This window comes from Mus musculus, chromosome 5 (genome assembly GCF_000001635.26).
Source record: "Mus musculus strain C57BL/6J chromosome 5, GRCm38.p6 C57BL/6J".
NCBI classification, from domain to species: domain Eukaryota; kingdom Metazoa; phylum Chordata; class Mammalia; order Rodentia; family Muridae; genus Mus; species Mus musculus.
Window position 1 is genome coordinate 90,536,152 of NC_000071.6, and position 19,352 is coordinate 90,555,503.

The 19,352-nt window shown below is 43.0% G+C and overlaps 1 protein-coding gene across 1 annotated transcript in view; it reads left to right on the forward strand.

Annotated features, from left to right (window-relative positions):
- The window catches only part of Afm (afamin), a 34,596-nt gene extending 17,203 nt beyond the window's left edge, over nt 1–17,393 (forward strand). The window contains exons 9-15 of the mRNA NM_145146.2: nt 9,236–9,368; nt 11,676–11,773; nt 12,591–12,723; nt 14,012–14,235; nt 15,194–15,326; nt 16,394–16,451; nt 17,252–17,393. Coding sequence (NP_660128.2) covers nt 9,236–9,368; nt 11,676–11,773; nt 12,591–12,723; nt 14,012–14,235; nt 15,194–15,326; nt 16,394–16,441 — 769 coding nt within the window. The 3' untranslated portion in view covers nt 16,442–16,451; nt 17,252–17,393. The remainder of the gene's footprint in view (nt 1–9,235; nt 9,369–11,675; nt 11,774–12,590; nt 12,724–14,011; nt 14,236–15,193; nt 15,327–16,393; nt 16,452–17,251) is intronic.
- Nucleotides 17,394–19,352: the final 1,959 nt, after the last annotated feature.

The following is a 19,352-nucleotide window of genomic DNA, read 5'->3' on the forward strand; positions in this document are numbered from 1 at the left end:
GACGGATTTCCAGAGTGGTTGTACAAGCCTGCAATCCCACCAACAATGGAGGAGTGTTCCTCTTTCTCCACATCCACGCCAGCATCTGCTGTCACCTGAATTTTTGATCTTAGACATTCTGACTGGTGTGAGGTGGAATCTCAGGGTTGTTTTGATTTGCATTTCCCTGATGATTAAGGATGTTGAACATTTTTTCAGGTGCTTCTCTGCCATTCTGTATTCCTCAGGTGAGAATTCTTTGTTCAGTTCTGAGCCCCATTTTTTAATGGGGTTGTTTGATTTTCTGAAGTCCACCTTCTTGAGTTCTTTATATATGTTGGATATTAGTCCCCTATCTGATTTAGGATAGGTAAAGATCCTTTCCCAATCTGTTGGTGGTCTCTTTGTCTTATTGACGGTGTCTTTTGCCTTGCAGAAACTTTGGAGTTTCATTAGGTCCCATTTGTCAATTCTCGATCTTACAGCACAAGCCATTGCTGTTCTGTTCAGGAATTTTTCCCCTGTGCCCATATCTTCAAGGCTTTTCCCCACTTTCTCCTCTATAAGTTTCAGTGTCTCTGGTTTTATGTGAAGTTCTTTGATCCATTTAGATTTGACCTTAGTACAAGGAGATAAGTATGGATCGATTCGCATTCTTCTACATGATAACAACCAGTTGTGCCAGCACCATTTGTTGAAAATGCTGTCTTTCTTCCACTGGATGGTTTTAGCTCCCTTGTCGAAGATCAAGTGACCATAGGTGTGTGGGTTCATTTCTGGGTCTTCAATTCTATTCCATTGGTCTACTTGTCTGTCTCTATACCAGTACCATGCAGTTTTTACCACAATTGCTCTGTAGTAAAGCTTTAGGTCCGGCATGGTGATTCCACCAGAGGTTCTTTTATCCTTGAGAAGAGTTTTTGCTATCCTAGGTTTTTTGTTATTCCAGATGAATTTGCAAATTGCTCCTTCTAATTCATTGAAGAATTGAGTTGGAATTTTGATGGGGATTGCATTGAATCTGTAGATTGCTTTTGGCAAGATAGCCATTTTTACAATATTGATCCTGCCAATCCATGAGCATGGGAGATCTTTCCATCTTCTGAGATCTTCTTTAATTTCTTTCTTCAGAGACTTGAAGTTTTTATCATACAGATCTTTCACTTCCTTAGTTAGAGTCACGCCGAGATATTTTATATTATTTGTGACTATTGAGAAGGGTGTTGTTTCCCTAATTTCTTTCTCAGCCTGTTTATTCTTTGTGTAGAGAAAGGCCATTGACTTGTTTGAGTTAATTTTATATCCAGCTACTTCACCGAAGCTGTTTATCAGGTTTAGGAGTTCTCTGGTGGAATTTTTAGGGTCACTTATATATACTATCATATCATCTGCAAAAAGTGATATTTTGACTTCCTCTTTTCCAATTTGTATCCCCTTGATCTCCTTTTGTTGTCGAATTGCTCTGGCTAATACTTCAAGTACTATGTTGAAAAGGTAGGGAGAAAGTGGGCAGCCTTGTCTAGTCCCTGATTTTAGTGGGATTGCTTCCAGCTTCTCTCCATTTACTTTGATGTTGGCTACTGGTTTGCTGTAGATTGCTTTTATCATGTTTAGGTATGGGCCTTGAATTCCTGATCTTTCCAGAACTTTTATCATGAATGGGTGTTGGATCTTGTCAAATGCTTTTTCTGCATCCAACGAGATGATCATGTGGTTTTTGTCTTTGAGTTTGTTTATATAGTGGATTACATTGATGGATTTTCGTATATTAAACCATCCCTGCATTCCTGGAATAAAACCTACTTGGTCAGGATGGATGATTGCTTTAATGTGATCTTGGATTCGGTTAGCGAGAATTTTATTGAGGATTTTTGCATCGATATTCATAAGAGAAATTGGTCTGAAGTTCTCTATCTTTGTTGGATCTTTCTGTGGTTTAGGTATCAGAGTAATAGTGGCTTCATAAAATGAGTTGGGTAGAGTACTTTCTACTTCTATCTTGTGAAAAAGTTTGTGCAGAACTGGAATTAGATCTTCTTTGAAGGTCTGATAGAACTCTGCACTAAACCCGTCTGGTCCTGGGCTTTTTTTGGCTGGGAGACTATTTATAACTGCTTCTATTTCTTTAGGGGATATGGGACTGTTTAGAAGGTCAACTTGATCCTGATTCAACTTTGGTACCTGGTATCTGTCCAGAAATTTGTCCATTTCGTCCAGGTTTTCCAGTTTTGTTGAGTATAGCCTTTTGTAGAAGGATCTGATGGTGTTTTGGATTTCTTCAGGATCTGTTGTTATGTCTCCCTTTTCAGTTCTGATTTTGTTAATTAGGATTTTGTCTCTGTGCCCTCTAGTGAGTCTAGCTAAGGGTTTATCTATCTTGTTGATTTTCTCAAAGAACCAACTCCTCGTTTGGTTAATTCTTTGAATAGTTCTTCTTGTTTCCACTTGGTTGATTTCACCCCTGAGTTTGATTATTTCCTGCCGTCTACTCCTCTTGGGTGAATTTGCTTCCTTTTTTTCTAGAGCTTTTAGATGTGTTGTCAAGCTGCTAGTATGTGCTCTCTCCCGTTTCTTCATGGAGGCACTCAGAGCTATGAGTTTCCCTCTTAGAAATGCTTTCATTGTGTCCCAAAGGTTTGGGTACGTTGTGGCTTCATTTTCATTAAACTCTAAAAAGTCTTTAATTTCTTTCTTTATTCCTTCCTTGACCAAGGTATCATTGAGAAGAGTGTTGTTCAGTTTCCACGTGAGTGTTGGCTTTCTGTTATTTTTTTTGTTATTGAAGATCAGCCTTAGTGCATGGTGATCTGATAGGATACATGGGACAATTTCAATATTTTTGAATCTGTTGAGGCCTGTTTTGTGGCCTATTATGTGGTCAATTTTGGAGAAGGTACCATGAGGTGCTGAGAAGAAGGTATATCCTTTTGTTTTAGGATAAAATGTTCTGTAGATATCTGTCAGATCCATTTGTTTCATCACTTCTGTTAGTTTCAGTGTGTCCCTGTTTAGTTTCTGTTTCCATGATCTGTCCATTGGTGAAAGTGGTGTGTTGAAGTCTCCCACTATTATTGTGTGAGGTGCAATGTGTGCTTTGAGCTTTACTAAAGTTTCTTTAATGAATGTGGCTGCCCTTGTATTTGGAGCATAGATATTCAGAATTGAGAGTTCCTCTTGGAGGATTTTACCTTTGATGAGAACGAAGTGTCCCTCCTTGTCTTTTTTGATGACTTTGGGTTGGAAGTCAATCTTATCAGATATTAGGATGGCTACTCCAGCTTGTTTCTTCATACCATTTGCTTGGAAAATTGTTTTCCAGCCTTTCATTCTGAGGTAGTGTCTATCTTTTTCTCTGAGATGAGTCTCCTGTAAGCAGCAAAATGTTGGGTCTTGTTTGTGTAGCCAGTTTGTTAGTCTATGTCTTTTTATTGGGGAGTTGAGACCATTGATGTTAAGAGATATTAAGGAAAAGTAATTGTTGCTTCCTGTTATTTTAGTTGTTAAAGTTGGCATTCTGTTCTTGTGGCTGTCTTCTTTTAGGTTTGTTGAGGGATTACCTTCTTGTTTTTTCTAGGGCATTGTTCCCGTTCTTGTATTGGTTTTTTTCTGTTATTACCCTTTGAAGGGCTGGATTCGTGGAGAGATAATGTGAGAATTTGGTTTTGTCGTGGAATACTTTGGTTTCTCCATCTATGGTAATTGAGAGTTTGGCAGGGTATAGTAGCCTGGGCTGGAATTTGTGTTCTTTTAGTGTCTGTATAACATCTGTCCAGGCTCTTCTGGCTTTCATAGTCTCTGGTGAAAAATCTGGTGTAATTCTGATAGGCTTGCCTTTGTATGTTACTTGACCTTTTTCCCTTACCGCTTTTAGTATTCTATCTTTATTTAGTGCATTTGTTGTTCTGATTATTATGTGTCGGGAGGAATTTCTTTTCTGGTCCAGTCTATTTGGAGTTCTGTAGGCTTCTTGTATGTTCATAGGTATCTCTTTCTTTATATTTGGGAAGTTTTCTTCAATAATTTTGTTGAAGATGTTTGCTGGCCCTTTAAGTTGAAAATCTTCATTCTCATCCACTCCTATTATCCGTAGGTTTGGTCTTCTCATTGTGTCCTGGATTTCCTGGATATTTTGAGTTAGGATCTTTTTGCATTTTCCATTTTCTTTGATTGTTGTGCCGATGTTCTCTATGGAATCTTCTGCACCTGAGATTCTCTCTTCCATCTCTTGTATTCTGTTGCTGATGCTCAAATCTATGGTTCCAGATTTCTTTCCTAGGGTTTCTATCTCCAGTGTTGCCTCACTTTGAGTTTTCTTTATTGTTTCTACTTCCCTTTTTAGGTCTAGTATGGTTTTGTTCATTTCCATCACCTGTTTGTATGTTTTTTCCTCTTTTTCTGTAAGGACTTCTACCTGTTTGATTGTGTTTTCCTGTTTTTCTTTAAGGACTTGTAACTCTTTAGCAGTGTTCTCCTGTATTTCTTTAAGTGATTTATTAAAGTCCTTCTTGATGTCCTCTACCATCATCATGAGATATGCTTTTAAATCTAGGTCTAGGTTTTCGGGTGTGTTGGGGTGCCCTGGACTGGGCGAAGTGGGAGTACTGGGTTCTGATGATGGTGAGTGGTCTTGGTTCCTGTTAGTAGGATTCCTCCGTTTACCTTTCGCCATCTGGTAATCTCTGGAGTTAGTAGTTATAGTTGACTCTGTTTAGAGATTGTTCTTCTGGTGATTCTGTTACCGTCTCTCAGCAGACCTGGGAGACAGATTCTCTCCTCTGAGTTTCAGTGCTCAGAGCACTCTCTGCTGGCAAGCTCTCTTACAGGGAAGGTGTGCAGATATCTTGTTTTTGGACCTCCTCCTGGTCGAAGAAGAAGGCCCAAAACAGGGCCTCTCTCAGAAGCTGTGTTGCTTTGGCAGTTCCCAGAAGCTGTCAGCTTCTGTGGTGCAGACTCTCACCTGTGCAGACTAAAATCCTAAGTTCCAGGGAGTCCTGGAACCAAGATGGTGACCGCTGCTCCTGAGGCCGAGGCCGTCTCCCGAGCCAGGCGGACACCTGTCCTCTGGTCCGGATGGTGGCCGGTTATCTGCGGCCCGCCCAGGCTGCTGCCTCAGCGGCTCTGTGCTTCCGCCCGTCCCAGAAGCTGTCCGGTTCTCTGGTGCACCCTCTAACCTGTTCAGACTAATTTCCTAGGTCCCGCGGAGTCCCGGAACCCAGATGGCGACCGCTGCTGCTGAGGCTGAGGTCGCCTCCCAAGCCAGGCGGACACCTGTCCTCTGGTCCGGATGGTGGCCGGTTGTCTGCGGCCCGCCCAGGCTGCTGCCTCAGCGGCTCTGTGCTTCTGCCCGTCCCAGAAGCTGTCAGGTTCTCTGGCGCACCCTCTAACCTGTTCAGACTAATTTCCTAAGTTCTGCTGAGTCCCGGAACCAAGATGGCGACTGCTGCTGCTGAGGCTGAGGCCGCCTCCCAAGCCAGGCGGACACCTGTCCTCTGGTCCGGATGGTGGCCGGTTATCTGCGGCCCGCCCAGGCTGCTGCCTCAGCGGCTCTGTGCTTCCGCCCGTCCCAGAAGCTGTCCGGTTCTCTGGTGCACCCTCTAACCTGTTCAGACTAATTTCCTAGGTCCCGCGGAGTCCCGGAACCCAGATGGCGACCGCTGCTGCTGAGGCTGAGGTCGCCTCCCAAGCCAGGCGGACACCTGTCCTCTGGTCCGGATGGTGGCCGGTTATCTGCGGCCCGCCCAGGCTGCTGCCTCAGCGGCTCTGTGCTTCCGCCCGTCCCAGAAGCTGTCCAGTTCTCTGGTGCACCCTCTAACCTGTTCAGACTAATTTCCTAGGTCCCGCGGAGTCCCGGAACCCAGATGGCGACCGCTGCTGCTGAGGCTGAGGTCGCCTCCCAAGCCAGGCGGACACCTGTCCTCTGGTCCGGATGGTGGCCGGTTATCTGCGGCCCGCCCAGGCTGCTGCCTCAGCGGCTCTGTGCTTCCGCCCGTCCCAGAAGCTGTCCGGTTCTCTGGTGCACCCTCTAACCTGTTCAGACTAATTTCCTAGGTCCCGCGGAGTCCCGGAACCCAGATGGCGACCGCTGCTGCTGAGGCTGAGGTCGCCTCCCAAGCCAGGCGGACACCTGTCCTCTGGTCCGGATGGTGGCCGGTTGTCTGCGGCCCGCCCAGGCTGCTGCCTCAGCGGCTCTGTGCTTCCGCCCGTCCCAGAAGCTGTCCGGTTCTCTGGTGCACCCTCTAACCTGTTCAGACTAATTTCCTAGGTCCCGCGGAGTCCCGGAACCCAGATGGCGACCGCTGCTGCTGAGGCTGAGGTCGCCTCCCAAGCCAGGCGGACACCTGTCCTCTGGTCCGGATGGTGGCCGGTTATCTGCGGCCCGCCCAGGCTGCTGCCTCAGCGGCTCTGTGCTTCCGCCCGTCCCAGAAGCTGTCCGGTTCTCTGGTGCACCCTCTAACCTGTTCAGACTAATTTCCTAGGTCCCGCGGAGTCCCGGAACCCAGATGGCGACCGCTGCTGCTGAGGCTGAGGTCGCCTCCCAAGCCAGGCGGACACCTGTCCTCTGGTCCGGATGGTGGCCGGTTATCTGCGGCCCGCCCAGGCTGCTGCCTCAGCGGCTCTGTGCTTCCGCCCGTCCCAGAAGCTGTCCGGTTCTCTGGTGCACCCTCTAACCTGTTCAGACTAATTTCCTAAGTTCTGCTGAGTCCCGGAACCAAGATGGCGACTGCTGCTGCTCGTTGTTTGGATTTTAATTTGTCCTCTTCACAGTGTTGGACTTGACAGATTCCTTCCTGGCTCTTTGTTTATCTAGTCTCATGCGTTTACTCCTGCCTGTCCTTTCATGCTCGAGGGTGCCTTTCCTCTTCCTATATGCGTAATGTTCCTTTAGATACAAACTGAATTTGTCCTGAAATGTCCTTCCCCATATCAGTCTTGTTTGTCAGTTACTTATTTTCAGGACTTGGAGTAGATCATCTCATGATCTCCTGGCTTTTAAGATTTCTAATGAGAGCCCTGACATTACAATGAGTTTGTATTCATCAGTGGCCCCTTTTCTTTGTATTTTTGACATCTTGACTATATTACATTATCAAGGTTCTTCTCCAATCATGTCTATCCGAGGTTCTAAATGCCTCTTGTTCTTGAATGTCTGTTTCTTTCTCTAGATTTGAGAATTGAGAGGTTGTCAAAGCTCTTTCTTGTACCTCTTGGTTTCTTGATTATTTACCCAAGTACTTGGACATTGTGGTTGTTTTTTGTTTGTCTTGTGTGCATTCTGATTTTGGAGTGTTATATTTTGTCAACCTTGTCCCCCACTGCAAATATACTTTCATCTGTTTTATCAACTCTGTTGGTGGTGCTTTCCACTCTGTTTTATTAAAAAACTTGATTGACAGATTTTTTTTTTTAATTTCCAACACTTTTTACTCATTTGTTTCCTTGCTGAATGCTTCTCTATTCTCTTCCACCCATGTTGCTAATTGTCTTATCTGCTTTGCTGAGTTTTCTATATCTTTTTCTACTGTCCCTTTCAGGTCCTGGGCAAAAAGTCATCTGTTTGTGCCTCTCTTTTTCTTTTTTTCGAGCCATCGAATGATCTTACCAGAAAACTTTCCATACCTGCATCTGGCATTTTGTAAGCCGGTGTCTTTGGGTTCATTAGTCGAGAGGCTATGATCCTTTGGAGGGATCACATTGCTTTGCTTCTCATGTCCTTCTGTATCTGGGTTGCGATTTGTGCCTCCGTTGGTTTGGATATACAGACTCGTAAAGGCTTGAGCCCTGATAGCACTCAGCAAGGAGGAAGACGCTGCTTCTGGAGGTGACTTCTGCATCTCCTCAGTAGTATCACCTGTCAGGCAGCTCGGTGGCTGTGCTTACGTTTATTTTGAAGTTATGTGCGTACGTGTGTATCTGTGTGTGGGTATGTGCCCATGTGAAGTCAGGTGTCCATAGAGGCCAGAGGTCACCAGAGGCCTGATGACTACAGGCAGCTGTGAGCCAGCCAGGATGGGTGCTGGGAATTTAACTAAGGCAAGAGACGTACATGCTCTTAACCACGGAGCCATCTTTCCAGCCACGTATGTCTTATTGGCAGTTCATCCACCGTTTTCTCTGGTCTGGGTGATTATTCATTTCCTTTGTAGATTTCTGATGCTCTAGCTCATGTTCTGTCTTTGGAACACCGTGATTCTCTAGCATTCTGACTCCTTCATCAGCTCATATAAAGACAATGTCTACCTCACCATCTTGCGCAAAAGTCTCTTGAGTACTTTTTTTTTTCTTTTTAAATTTCAGATTGAAACAAAATCTGAGATATTTACATTTACATAATGAGATATGTTGAGGATGGGGACCCTAGTTTAAACATTAAACTCATTTATCTTCCATATATATCTTATGTGTATAAACTAAATTAAATAAAAATGTATACTTGATTTTTAGCACACCTACATTTTGGCCATAGCCTGTCAAGTGAGTTTAGATATAGAGAACTTCACTTATAGTATCATATTGGCATTGAAATAGTTTTGGGTTCTGAGGCATTTTGGCATTCAGATTCCAGAAATAGGAAAATGTAACCTGTAGCATTGCGCATACCCAACCTAGGGCTTAGTGCCTTCAGATTCAAGGTAGTGTTTATCTTAAGGACCAAGGGAGCTGACTGAGAAAGTGTGTCCAGGAAGTCTTTATGATTGACATTTGATCCGGTGCACACGCCTACTATGGCTTCATTAACATCCCTGCACTCCTCCTATTCTGCACACCTGTACCCTTGGAACCTTTCTCTTAGGCAGTGGAAACCAACCGCAGCCTATGATTTGGAGTTAAGGGAAGTGTAACTCCCATATTTCACAAGTGACAGGAGGGAGCAATCGGCAAAGCGACCCTGTGTCTCACCAGGCACGCTCTGGGAACAAGAGCCGACATTCTCACCACTCCAAGTCAGAAGTCTGGAGGTGTTCTCCCAAGGCATGCAGTGCCTATGACACGTCGCATGTCAATTATTCTAAGAATTGTTTCTAAATAATTCGAACAATTCTGCCCTCTTTGATGAAGAAAGACCGTTAGCCTGAAATATGATACAGGAAAGGGGTTAAAAATAAAGTGGTGTAAAGTGTTCTCTGAACAGACTAAATTCCGCATTTAGCTTTGACAAAAGACATAGTGTTAGATCTTACTAGAGTCAATGAAAGTGGGGTTGGGTGTTTTCTTCTTTGTATGTGTTCTAACAGCATAAATGTTTGGCACACCTCAGGTTTATTTATGAATACTCCAGGAGACATCCTGACCTGTCTACACCAGAGCTCCTAAGAATTACTAAAGTGTATATGGACTTCTTAGAAGACTGCTGCAGCAGAGAAAACCCAGCAGGTTGTTACCGCCATGTGGTAGGTCCCATAAACATAGATTCAGAAAACTGAAAATCAATAATCAGTTTTTATTAAAGCTTTCTGATTATAATATAATGATACAATAATAAAATACCATGATATACAATTACATATAGTATATTATATGCAATATATAATTATAATATATTAAATACTTTCTTTTATATTTCTTTCTCTATATTTGCATATATCTTAAAAAATAAGATTGAAGAAGTTCATTCCTTAGGAAATGTTTGGACCTTTTATTATTTAGTATAATAGGAAGCTTAGTTTTGTGTTAAATGATGCTATATTTGTTTCCTATTACAACCACAAAATTACTGACTTAAAAGAACAGAAATTTATTCTCCCCATATTTCAAATCAGTGTATAAAATGAACCATACAGGGCTCAACTCTGAGTGGAAATAAGGCTGTATTCCCCCTACAGGCTCCAGGGAACATGTGACTGCTGGCTTCTAACATAGAAAGCTTTCCCATTCATGAGCTTGGTATCCTCTCAGAATGTGGAATAATTGACTTATTTACTCTCCTACTATGTATGGACACCGAGTGTGATGGTTATGTGTTTATAATTTTGTATGTTATTCATTGATGAGAATCTTATTCTCCACATTTTTCTTTAATATTTATAGTGTTTTTCTCATGATGGATCACTGGGGGATGATGGGGTCAGAATATACAGACTTTTAAAAACATTTGACCCAAACTGCTAAGTTAACTTCTGGAAATTTTTTTTTTTTTTTTTTTTTTTTTTTTTTTTTTTGCCAGAGCCATATGCTTGTTTCAATGTTTCCATTGCTGACACTTCACATACAAATTAGGTCTAACAGATGTAAATGTAAAATGTAAAAATGTGTCTGTGTTTTAAGTATGGGCTTGGTTTCTAAAATTACATTAAAAATTCTCTGTTCGAGACAAAGTTTGGAGCTGAGATGAAAGGATGGACCATTTAGAGACTGCCATACCTGGGGATCCATTCCATAGTCAGCCTCCAAACACTGACACCATTGCATACACTAGCAAGATTTTGCTGAAAGGACCCAGATATAGCTGGCTCTTGTGAGGCTATGCCAGGGCCTAGGAAACACAGAAGTGGATGCTCACAGTCAGCTATTGGATGGATCACAGGGCCCCCAATGGAGAAGCTAGAGAAAGTACCCAAGGAGCTAAAGGGGTCTGCAAACCTATAGGTGGAACAACAATATGAACTAATCAGTACACCCACCCCCCCCACCCCCCAGAGCTCATGCCTCTAGCTGCATATGTATCAGAAGATGGCCTAGTCGGCCATCATTGGAAAGAGAGGCCCATTGCTCTTGCAAATTTTATATGCCCCAGTACAGGGGAAACACCAGGGCCAAGAAGTGGGAGTGGGTGGGTAGGGGAGTGGGTGGGGGAGGGTATGGGGGACTTTTGGGATAGCATTGGAAATGTAAATGAAGAAAATACCTAATTTTAAAAAAAGAAAAAATTCTCTGTTCAAAAGGGTGGATATGAAATGAAATTGTATGAAATTCTCTAAAAACTAATGCAAAATTCTCCCCCAAGTCCTGATATATTATTTTAAATTTTCTATAAAAAGTGTGTTCATGTTTGTTTCTTGTTTTCATGTTCTAATTAATAGTTTTTTTCTCTATCTCCTTATAAGATATGACTTCATGGATTATGGAGTATTTGACAATTTTTTCATAACTCCTTTGTTATATGTGCTACCTTTGCTTTGTTTAACCTTTTTCTTTTAAATATTATAAAAATTTGTTTATAGTCATGCAAATTTAAGTAATGCAATAAGAAAACTGTTATTTCCCATTTCTGCTCTTGTGCTGTCCTTAACAAGCCACTGTGTCCCTCATCCTTGGATGAAAGATGGTGCTAGGGAATTCTCTGTTTTCTTGGAGGCACATTTGTCTCCCCATGCCCATGTGTTGCAGAGTGGTTCTCTCTCATAGCTCTAGGAAAATGTTCAGTTTATGCTGTTAAAAAAAAAAAAAGTCCATCAAATAATTGAAGACAACTCTGGGAGGTTTTAAGTTGCAAACCAACATGATTGGAAAAGATACAAATAGAGATAAATATGTCTTCAATGTTCTACAGCAATGCTTATTAGCTGGGTGGCCCTGGGAACATGGCTTACAGTTATGTTGTTACTGTCCTGAATAAGCTACTGTGGTTCTCATCTGTGGATGAATAAGAGCGCTAGAAAATTCTCATTTTTCACGGAGACACACATCGATGCCCCCTTGCGCCTATGTGGTGCCGTGTGGGTTCTCTGCACGGCCCCATGATTGCTTTTAATTTTCAGGAGGATAAATTCAATGAGACAACTCAGCGAAGCCTTGCAATGGTGCAGCAGGAGTGCAAACAGTTCCAGGAGCTGGGGAAGGACACTCTGCAGCGCCAGTAGGTCATCTGCGTAACTTGGGCTAAAACTTGGCTCAAATAATCTCTCAGATGTAGACTATCATTGTATTATTGTAGGCTGGTCTTTCAGTCATGCCAATTCAACTCTGGGAAAGAACAAAGACATAAAAGTCAAGAATTCCCACTGAGCCTTCTCAGGACTCTTTGACAAGAAATGAGGTCACAAACGGAAAGAAAGATGGGATTCGAGGCACTGTTACTGTAAGGTTTAAGTGTCTGTGAACTTGAGTTTCTGGCCTCCAAAGCAGGACTCTTGCATTCTGTCCTGAGTAAGGAGAATGGAAAGAACTTCAGGTGTCGACTGTTTCCTGGGAAACCAATGGGTAGCTCAGGAGTGAAGCCAGTAATAATTACAGAATTGTCAATGGGCCTGCTTCTCATTGTAGTATTTACTCTTCCGTGATTTTATGAGAACTCTAGAATACTGTGCAGTTAATTTAAGTTTGTAAACAGTGACCATCCTAGAGCTGAGTTTATTGAAGCTTAACATCCTCGATTCAAACACAACACAGTTTACAATGTGACTTCATCATTCCTGCAGTGTTGCTGTGAGCTGCAGTGCCAACCTCAGCCCGCCTAAGGACCCTACTTTTCTTCATCTTATTCCTAGCATGGCTGTCAAATGGTCCTTTTAAACAATTTAGCATCAACACAACGTATCTCAAAACTTACTGGCCAAGGTCATTTCTGCCAAGGATTTTCTATCATGTCATGAGGGTCACACTGGGCACTGGCTATTAGTCCTCTCACTCGTGGGTTTGGTAGTAGTTGTTCAAATAGATGTGTGTTCTCTCAGTTTCCTTGTCAAGTTCACCAAGGCAGCCCCTCAGCTCCCCATGGAAGAACTGGTCTCCCTTAGTAAGGAAATGGTGGCAGCTCTGACAACCTGTTGCACTCTCAGTGACGAGTTCGCCTGCGTTGACAACTTGGTGAGTATGGTCTATGTACCAGACTATGCTGTTGTTTATTCTAATCTGCGGTTCTTAAAAGTGAGATACAATTATATCATTGCCCCTCACTCCCTCTTAAATTCATGACCTCCTTTTCTGTGTTCATTATTGTTGAACACAGACATATATAGATAAATATATAAATAAAACCTCATGAGTCAATTCAGTGTTTCTAGTGTGCAATGCTTTCAGGCCTGGCCATTTGGTATTAGATAACTAATTAGGGGGCTCATCCCTGGGGAAGAATAATGCATCCTTTCTCAGTAGTTGTCAATTGTCTGTAGCTTGTGAGGTGGGGCCGATGAGAGAGCTCCCCGTTCCACATTGTCTGGCAGTGTTCTCTCTGTCATCTGTTGCTCCTGCAATTTGAGACAGTCTCCTTGTACAGTCCTAGCTGGCCTGGAACTGACTCTGTAAGTCAGACTGGTTCCAAGATGTGGTGATCCCCCTGCCTCTGCCTCTGCGATGCTATGATTACAGACCTGATATTTGACTTTCCTTATGCCCTCCCTTCCACTGTTAATTTATACTAATTATCTACTTTTCTCTGTTGTTTCAACATTGTCCAAGCCAGAAATATTATTTTATTTTTGGCTCATCAATAAGCCCTTGAGAATCAGAGGAGAATGTGCAGTCATGTTCAAGGATTTCTCAAGTTCTCTTCTTTTTAAACGTCAGAGGTGATTGGTTAGGGCAAATGATTTAAGAATCACAGTATTGTTCCAGAATAGCCTAGGAAGCCTTATCCATTTGTTTTGTAGTTCTTACACATCGTAGGAAGGCTTCTACTGTACTACATCTCAGATTGTAAACCCTACCATTTTAAATAGTGTTACCAATTTTGCTTTTTGTCTCCAAAGGGAGAGTTCAGAAGAGAAATGCTACTTTCTGCCTAGTCTTTTAGGAATGGGGTGGAGCGTCTGGGGTACACCCAGAAACCCATGTTCAATTGTCACTTTGAGGTCACAAGTCTCTGCACACAATAGAAACTTTGTGTATATAACATGAAAAATTAATTCATAGGCACTTAATTGCTGTAGATTGAATTTTTGCAATACTGCTGGTTAGCCTTTACAATTCTTGCTACACAGTACAGTATCCTGGATACCTGTATTTTCCTAAGTAAGGTTGTTGGTGATCTCACAACTAGCTATTCATCTAATTTTACACACACACACACACACACACACACACACACACACACACACATTTAAAGTGCCCTTAGAATTTTAAAATCATACCAGTGTCCCACTTCTCATTGGTATAGGCAGATTTAGTTCTTGGAGAGTTATGTGGGGTAAATACAAATCGAACTATCAATCCTGCTGTGGATCACTGCTGCAAAACAGACTTCGCCTTCAGAAGACACTGCTTTGAGCATCTGAAAGCTGATACAACGTATGAGCTCCCATCAGTCTCCGCACTTGTATCTGCTTTGCATACAGACTGGTGTCAGCCTCGTAAGGAGGACCTTCAGAATAAGAAACACAGGTATGAAGCCCAGAGACACATCTGTCTCAGAAAACACACCATGGTAGCTAGGTACTTCGGCTGATACAATTCATTTAGTTCAACAGATGGTCTACTCTCCTAGGCACAAAACAACATTGCTTATGTATTGCTGTTGTTTATAACCAAACATCTAGTTTATCCTTTTCCTTATTGGTAGAGTCTATTCACTGGTCTGTGGTTTGGAAGGATGGGTCAGGCAGTTAGCCAGAGTGCTGCTGGAGAGGTGCAAATGAGCTGGGAGAATAATATGGATATGTAAAATATTATTATATTTTATTTATTTGTCTGTGTGTTTGTGTGTCTGTGTGTCTGTGTGTGTGTGTGTGTGTGTGTGTGTGCCATAGCACTCACCATGTATGTGAGTTGAGAGGTCAGAGGATAACTTTTGGCAGTTGTTTATTTTTTCTTCCATCATGTGGGTCCCAGGGATGGAACTCGGGTCATCAGGCATGGTGGCAAGCACCTTCACCCGCTGAGCTGTCTCACTATCTCCAATGATACAGATTTTTGCCTTGAGACTTTCAGTGTTTTAAAACAGGAGAGACACAAAGGGGCAGGAACTTTGCTTTTATTCTCTCATGTGACGTTTCAAATGTCAAGAATAAGAACCCACGGTCATGGATTTAGACCCTTGTCTGTACCAAGTGTAACAGAAACAGCATTTAACCACTGAGGAAAGGGAATTGATTTGGGAAACAAATCATTTAGAAGACCTACTATGTTCAATAGGATCCACTTTGGTTTGTGATTATATAGTCCTCAAAAAGTCCACTTAGTGAATTAGAAAGTTTCGTAAGACCCTTGCAGAAGTGGAACATTTAAAATTTTACACTCACCAAGTTTGAAACCTAGCATGTGTGTCTGTGACAAACACGTGGAAGAAGGGGCGCTGTAGGGAGGATCATTCAGCGATTCTGTTGGGTGTCTTTGAGTACAGGTTTCTGGTCAACTTGGTGAAGTGGATGCCAGGGATCACGGATGAGGAGTGGCTGTGCTTGTTCACAAAGTTCACTGCTGCCAGGGAGGAGTGCAGCGAAGTGCAGGAGCCTGAGTCCTGTTTCAGTCCAGAGGTAGTTATTTCTTGCTTTCCCATGGAAATTCTACTGTTGTCTCTGGAAATAAGAACACAATAGAAATCGCTGTGGGATCTTCCTCTTTTCTACATGTCCAGTCGTTCTGTGTGTCAGAGCACAAAGCTAGACGATAGATGTCCACAATAGAAGCTTTCCCATGTAAGGAAAACTGTCAAGCAAAGCAAAAGCTTTCCAACCTTGCTGTCTTGTCTGTGTCATTTAAACAAAGTTGTATCCATAGCAAATGACGGAAATAACTATGGAATTACGTCATTGCTCCTAACTCCTTGGCTCTGACTCTCTTGTCACCTTAATGAAAGGGCGTCAAGGTGACTTGCCAAGGAAATCATAGCTGACGGGGAGAAGGGCAGGACAGGTACTAGGAAGGAAGTCATTCAAGGTGGCTCTTTCCTCCTTCTGGATCTTCCCAAGGTCACTCAGTTGACAGAACAAGACGGAGATGAGGGTAAGGGAGCGAGGTGTGGGGAGAGCTCTCTCTGCTCCCCTTATTCCTGTGGCATCTGTAGTAACTTGCTGGGTGTGACCCTGGAACTTTGAGTGTCAGCCTCAGTGGATGGCTGGGATGGAGGTCGTGAAGAAGACTCCAGCTTGCTTTCATTCTTTCTCTCCCAGTAGCTCAAGATGTCCTTCCCAACTCCTTTACTGCTCATACACACTCGTGCACATTTGCACACACACACACACACACAACTCACAGGATTTCCTTTAGCTGGAAATTCTCTACTTTGATGAGTGACTTAGCTTTGGAAATGCTATGATAAATTTATTAGTTTGCTAAAATATATATTTTCTTTAATTAGAAGACATTAACCTCCATCTCCCACTTGTTCGAGTGTGTCCTTAAGATCTGTAAAAAAGGAGAGATGAATTTATTTGTAGTTCATAAAAAGACGTATTTTTTTCTCAAGGTTCTCTCTCTCTCCCTCCCTCCCTCTCCCTCTCTTCATTTATATCTTCATTCAATATTCAGATGAATATGCTTCCCTAAACTTAAACATGATCATCTCAAACTTTCCTTCCTGTGATTTTTTTTTCTCTTCCAGAGTTCAAAAACTGGTGACGAAAGTCAAGCTACAGAGAAACAAAGATAACCGACCAAAGGTGAATAAACATCTCTGTCTCAATCAAATGTCCAAACTTCATGCGAATGCTTGGTCTCCGTGGCCTTTTCCTTCTTGTGTGTCAGATGTCTGTTTCTGATTTAGCCATTCACCTAGGAGCTCAGAGTTCCCAGCTCAGACCCTTGTGTGTTCCTCTGGATGCCAGTCATTATATGCAGGGCAGGAATGCTGCATTTGTGTCAGGACTGTCTAATTTCTCAGTAACACAAAGGGACCCACATCTCTCTGCCCTTCTGTGTTCTTTTGTCTGAATCAGTAAAGAGAGATATTTTCTCTCTAGAGAGGTAAACCTGGGGTAGTATATTTCTGGAACCACAGCCCTTAGGGTGCTGGACCAGGAAGATGGGAGCAAGTTCAAGGCAAGCCTGGGCTAAATATTGAGTTCCAGGCCAGCCAAGACTATAGAGTGAGACAGTACCTCAAAGAGCTAAGGTCGGGGAGGGGAAAAGAAGTGTTAAGTTCTCAGGGAGGACTAGACAGACATACTACCTTAGTGTTCTTCTAAAAGTCTCATTTGAGACTGTCATTGAACATCACTGTATTGAGGCATGGCCGACATAAAAATAAAGAGCCTTGTACACAAAAATATATTTATAATTTCAAAAATATTCATAAAGGATGCCCAGGGTCAGGAGAGATAGACCTGGACCCAGGAGAGGGCTTGTTTGTAAGTCCATGTACAAGTCGCAGGCCACACTAGTGACATCTTTTAAATATATGAGTTCAGATTCCCCGAGTTCAGATTCTTTCACTGCAGGAAAATTTCCTTTTTCTTTTCAGCCAGTGCCAGTTTGCAGGACCGTCCTCCGCCCTGTGGTGTGGTGAAATTCAGCTTTTGAGAAGAATGGAATAGAAGGTTTTTCCGTAACCCTTTCTTGAATCATGTTCCTACAAAAGGCAATAAAATGAAAGGATAAAGTTATTTCGCAGACTAATTCCACCTACCAACATGATCACAAAATTAATCAACTGAGGTGCAGTTGGTGAAGTTCTCGCTGCATGCCCTAGTTTGGCTTCTGTGGCTGTGACAGACATCATGGCCAAAATGACTTGGGAAAGAAAAGGCTTATTTTACCTTATGGTTATAGTCCTTCCTTCATTGAGGGAAGTCAAGGCAAGAACTAAAGACAGGGACCTGGAAGCAGGAAGGCAGAGACCACGCAGGATTGGTCTTTATCGTCTTGCTCCAGGCTCACATCCAGCTTCCTCTCTAATAGAGCCCAGGTCTAGTTGTCCAAGGATGGTAGCACCGGCAATGTGCTGGCTCCTCCCACATCAATCACCTTGGAGAAAGTGCCTAACGAGCATGCCCAAAGGCCAGTCAGATGAGGGCAGTTTCTCCACTGAGAGTTCCTCTTCTCAGCTGTGTCAGCTTGACAACCAAGATTAGCCATCACACTGTGCAGTCACAGGGACCTAAGTTTGATCCCCACCACCCACATTAAAAAGTCAGGCATGTTGGTCTGTGCTTTTAATCCCATTCCTGGGGAGGTGACAGAGACAGGCTCCCTTGAGCTCCCTGGTTAGTCAACCTGGATTTTTGTTGTTGTTTTTTGTTTGTTTTTTTTTGGGGGGGGTTGGTTTTTTGGGTTTTTGAGTTTTTTTGGTTTTTTTGGAGACAGGGTTTCTCTGTATAGCCCTGGCTATCCTGGAACTCACTTTGAAGACCAGGATGGCCTTGAACTCAGAAATCTGCCTGCCTCTGCCTCCCAAGTGCTGGGATTAAAGGTGTGCACCGCTGCCACCACCACCCGGCTTAGTCAACCTGTCTTAAAGGACAATGTGGACAGATTCTGAGGAATGGTACCCGACGGGATTGACTTCTAGCCTCCACATGCTTAAGCACACAGGTGGAGCAATGCTTACATACATATGTGTGTGCACACACGCACACGCACACGCACACGCACACACACACACACACACACACACGACTAAACAATCATGATTCAGTTATCTTGTCAGAATTTTTTTTTTTTTTTTTATGCTGTTGAACTTGCCCTACTCTCTGGAAGTCAGGACTCTGTATATTTCTGTGAGGAAAGAATGTTTCGGAATCTCCTTTTTGTCACTGAGAGAAGGACCCGGGGAGGTGAGGGCATGAACCTATGTTAGCGCACCGTGGGCAGTACTCACAGCCAACTTCTATGGGTTGCATCAAACCCTGCTTCCAGTGCTTTATACGAATTGCCCCAGTTAGTTCTAACAATTCCCTGAGTATATACTCTTATTTCCGCTTTACAGAGACACAAGGTTTGAGGAGAGGGACTAGTTCTGCTCAATGGTATACCACTAGTCACTGGAGAAAGAACCGGGGCCTTTGTACTGCAGGATAATACTGTGAATACCACTATAGCTCATCCATGCGGTGGACAGTAAACATCTATTCAGGGATGGCAAGATGACTCAGTGGCTAAAACCCTATGAGCTGAGTTCAACCCTGGGGCCCAGATGCTGGAGGAAGAGAATCAACTCCTGTAAGTTGTTCTCTGACCTCCACACAAACGTGCCTATACAAAGAGACACACAGAGTAAACAAAATGCACATCAAACATTTTGTGGTCATCTTTTTATGCAGAAGTTCAAAGAGCGTTTATGTCAGCAGTAGTGGGAGGGTTTGACCTGTGTTCCTCCTGCTCTGCCAGACCTGTCAATGCTCAGCAGAAACATCAGGAAACAAAGTCAGGTTCTGAGCCCGATTGTCCTGACTTTTCTAACTTGAAAATGTCATGTCTGCACTCAGAGGTGACGACCATTGCCCGCACTCAATGGTGATGACCATTTTGTGGGTAAACCAGGATGGTCTTCACAAAGTTATTCTGGCACAGAGCTTTGGACATAGACTTTCTGAATCTTACTCATCTATTCACAATAGCTCTTA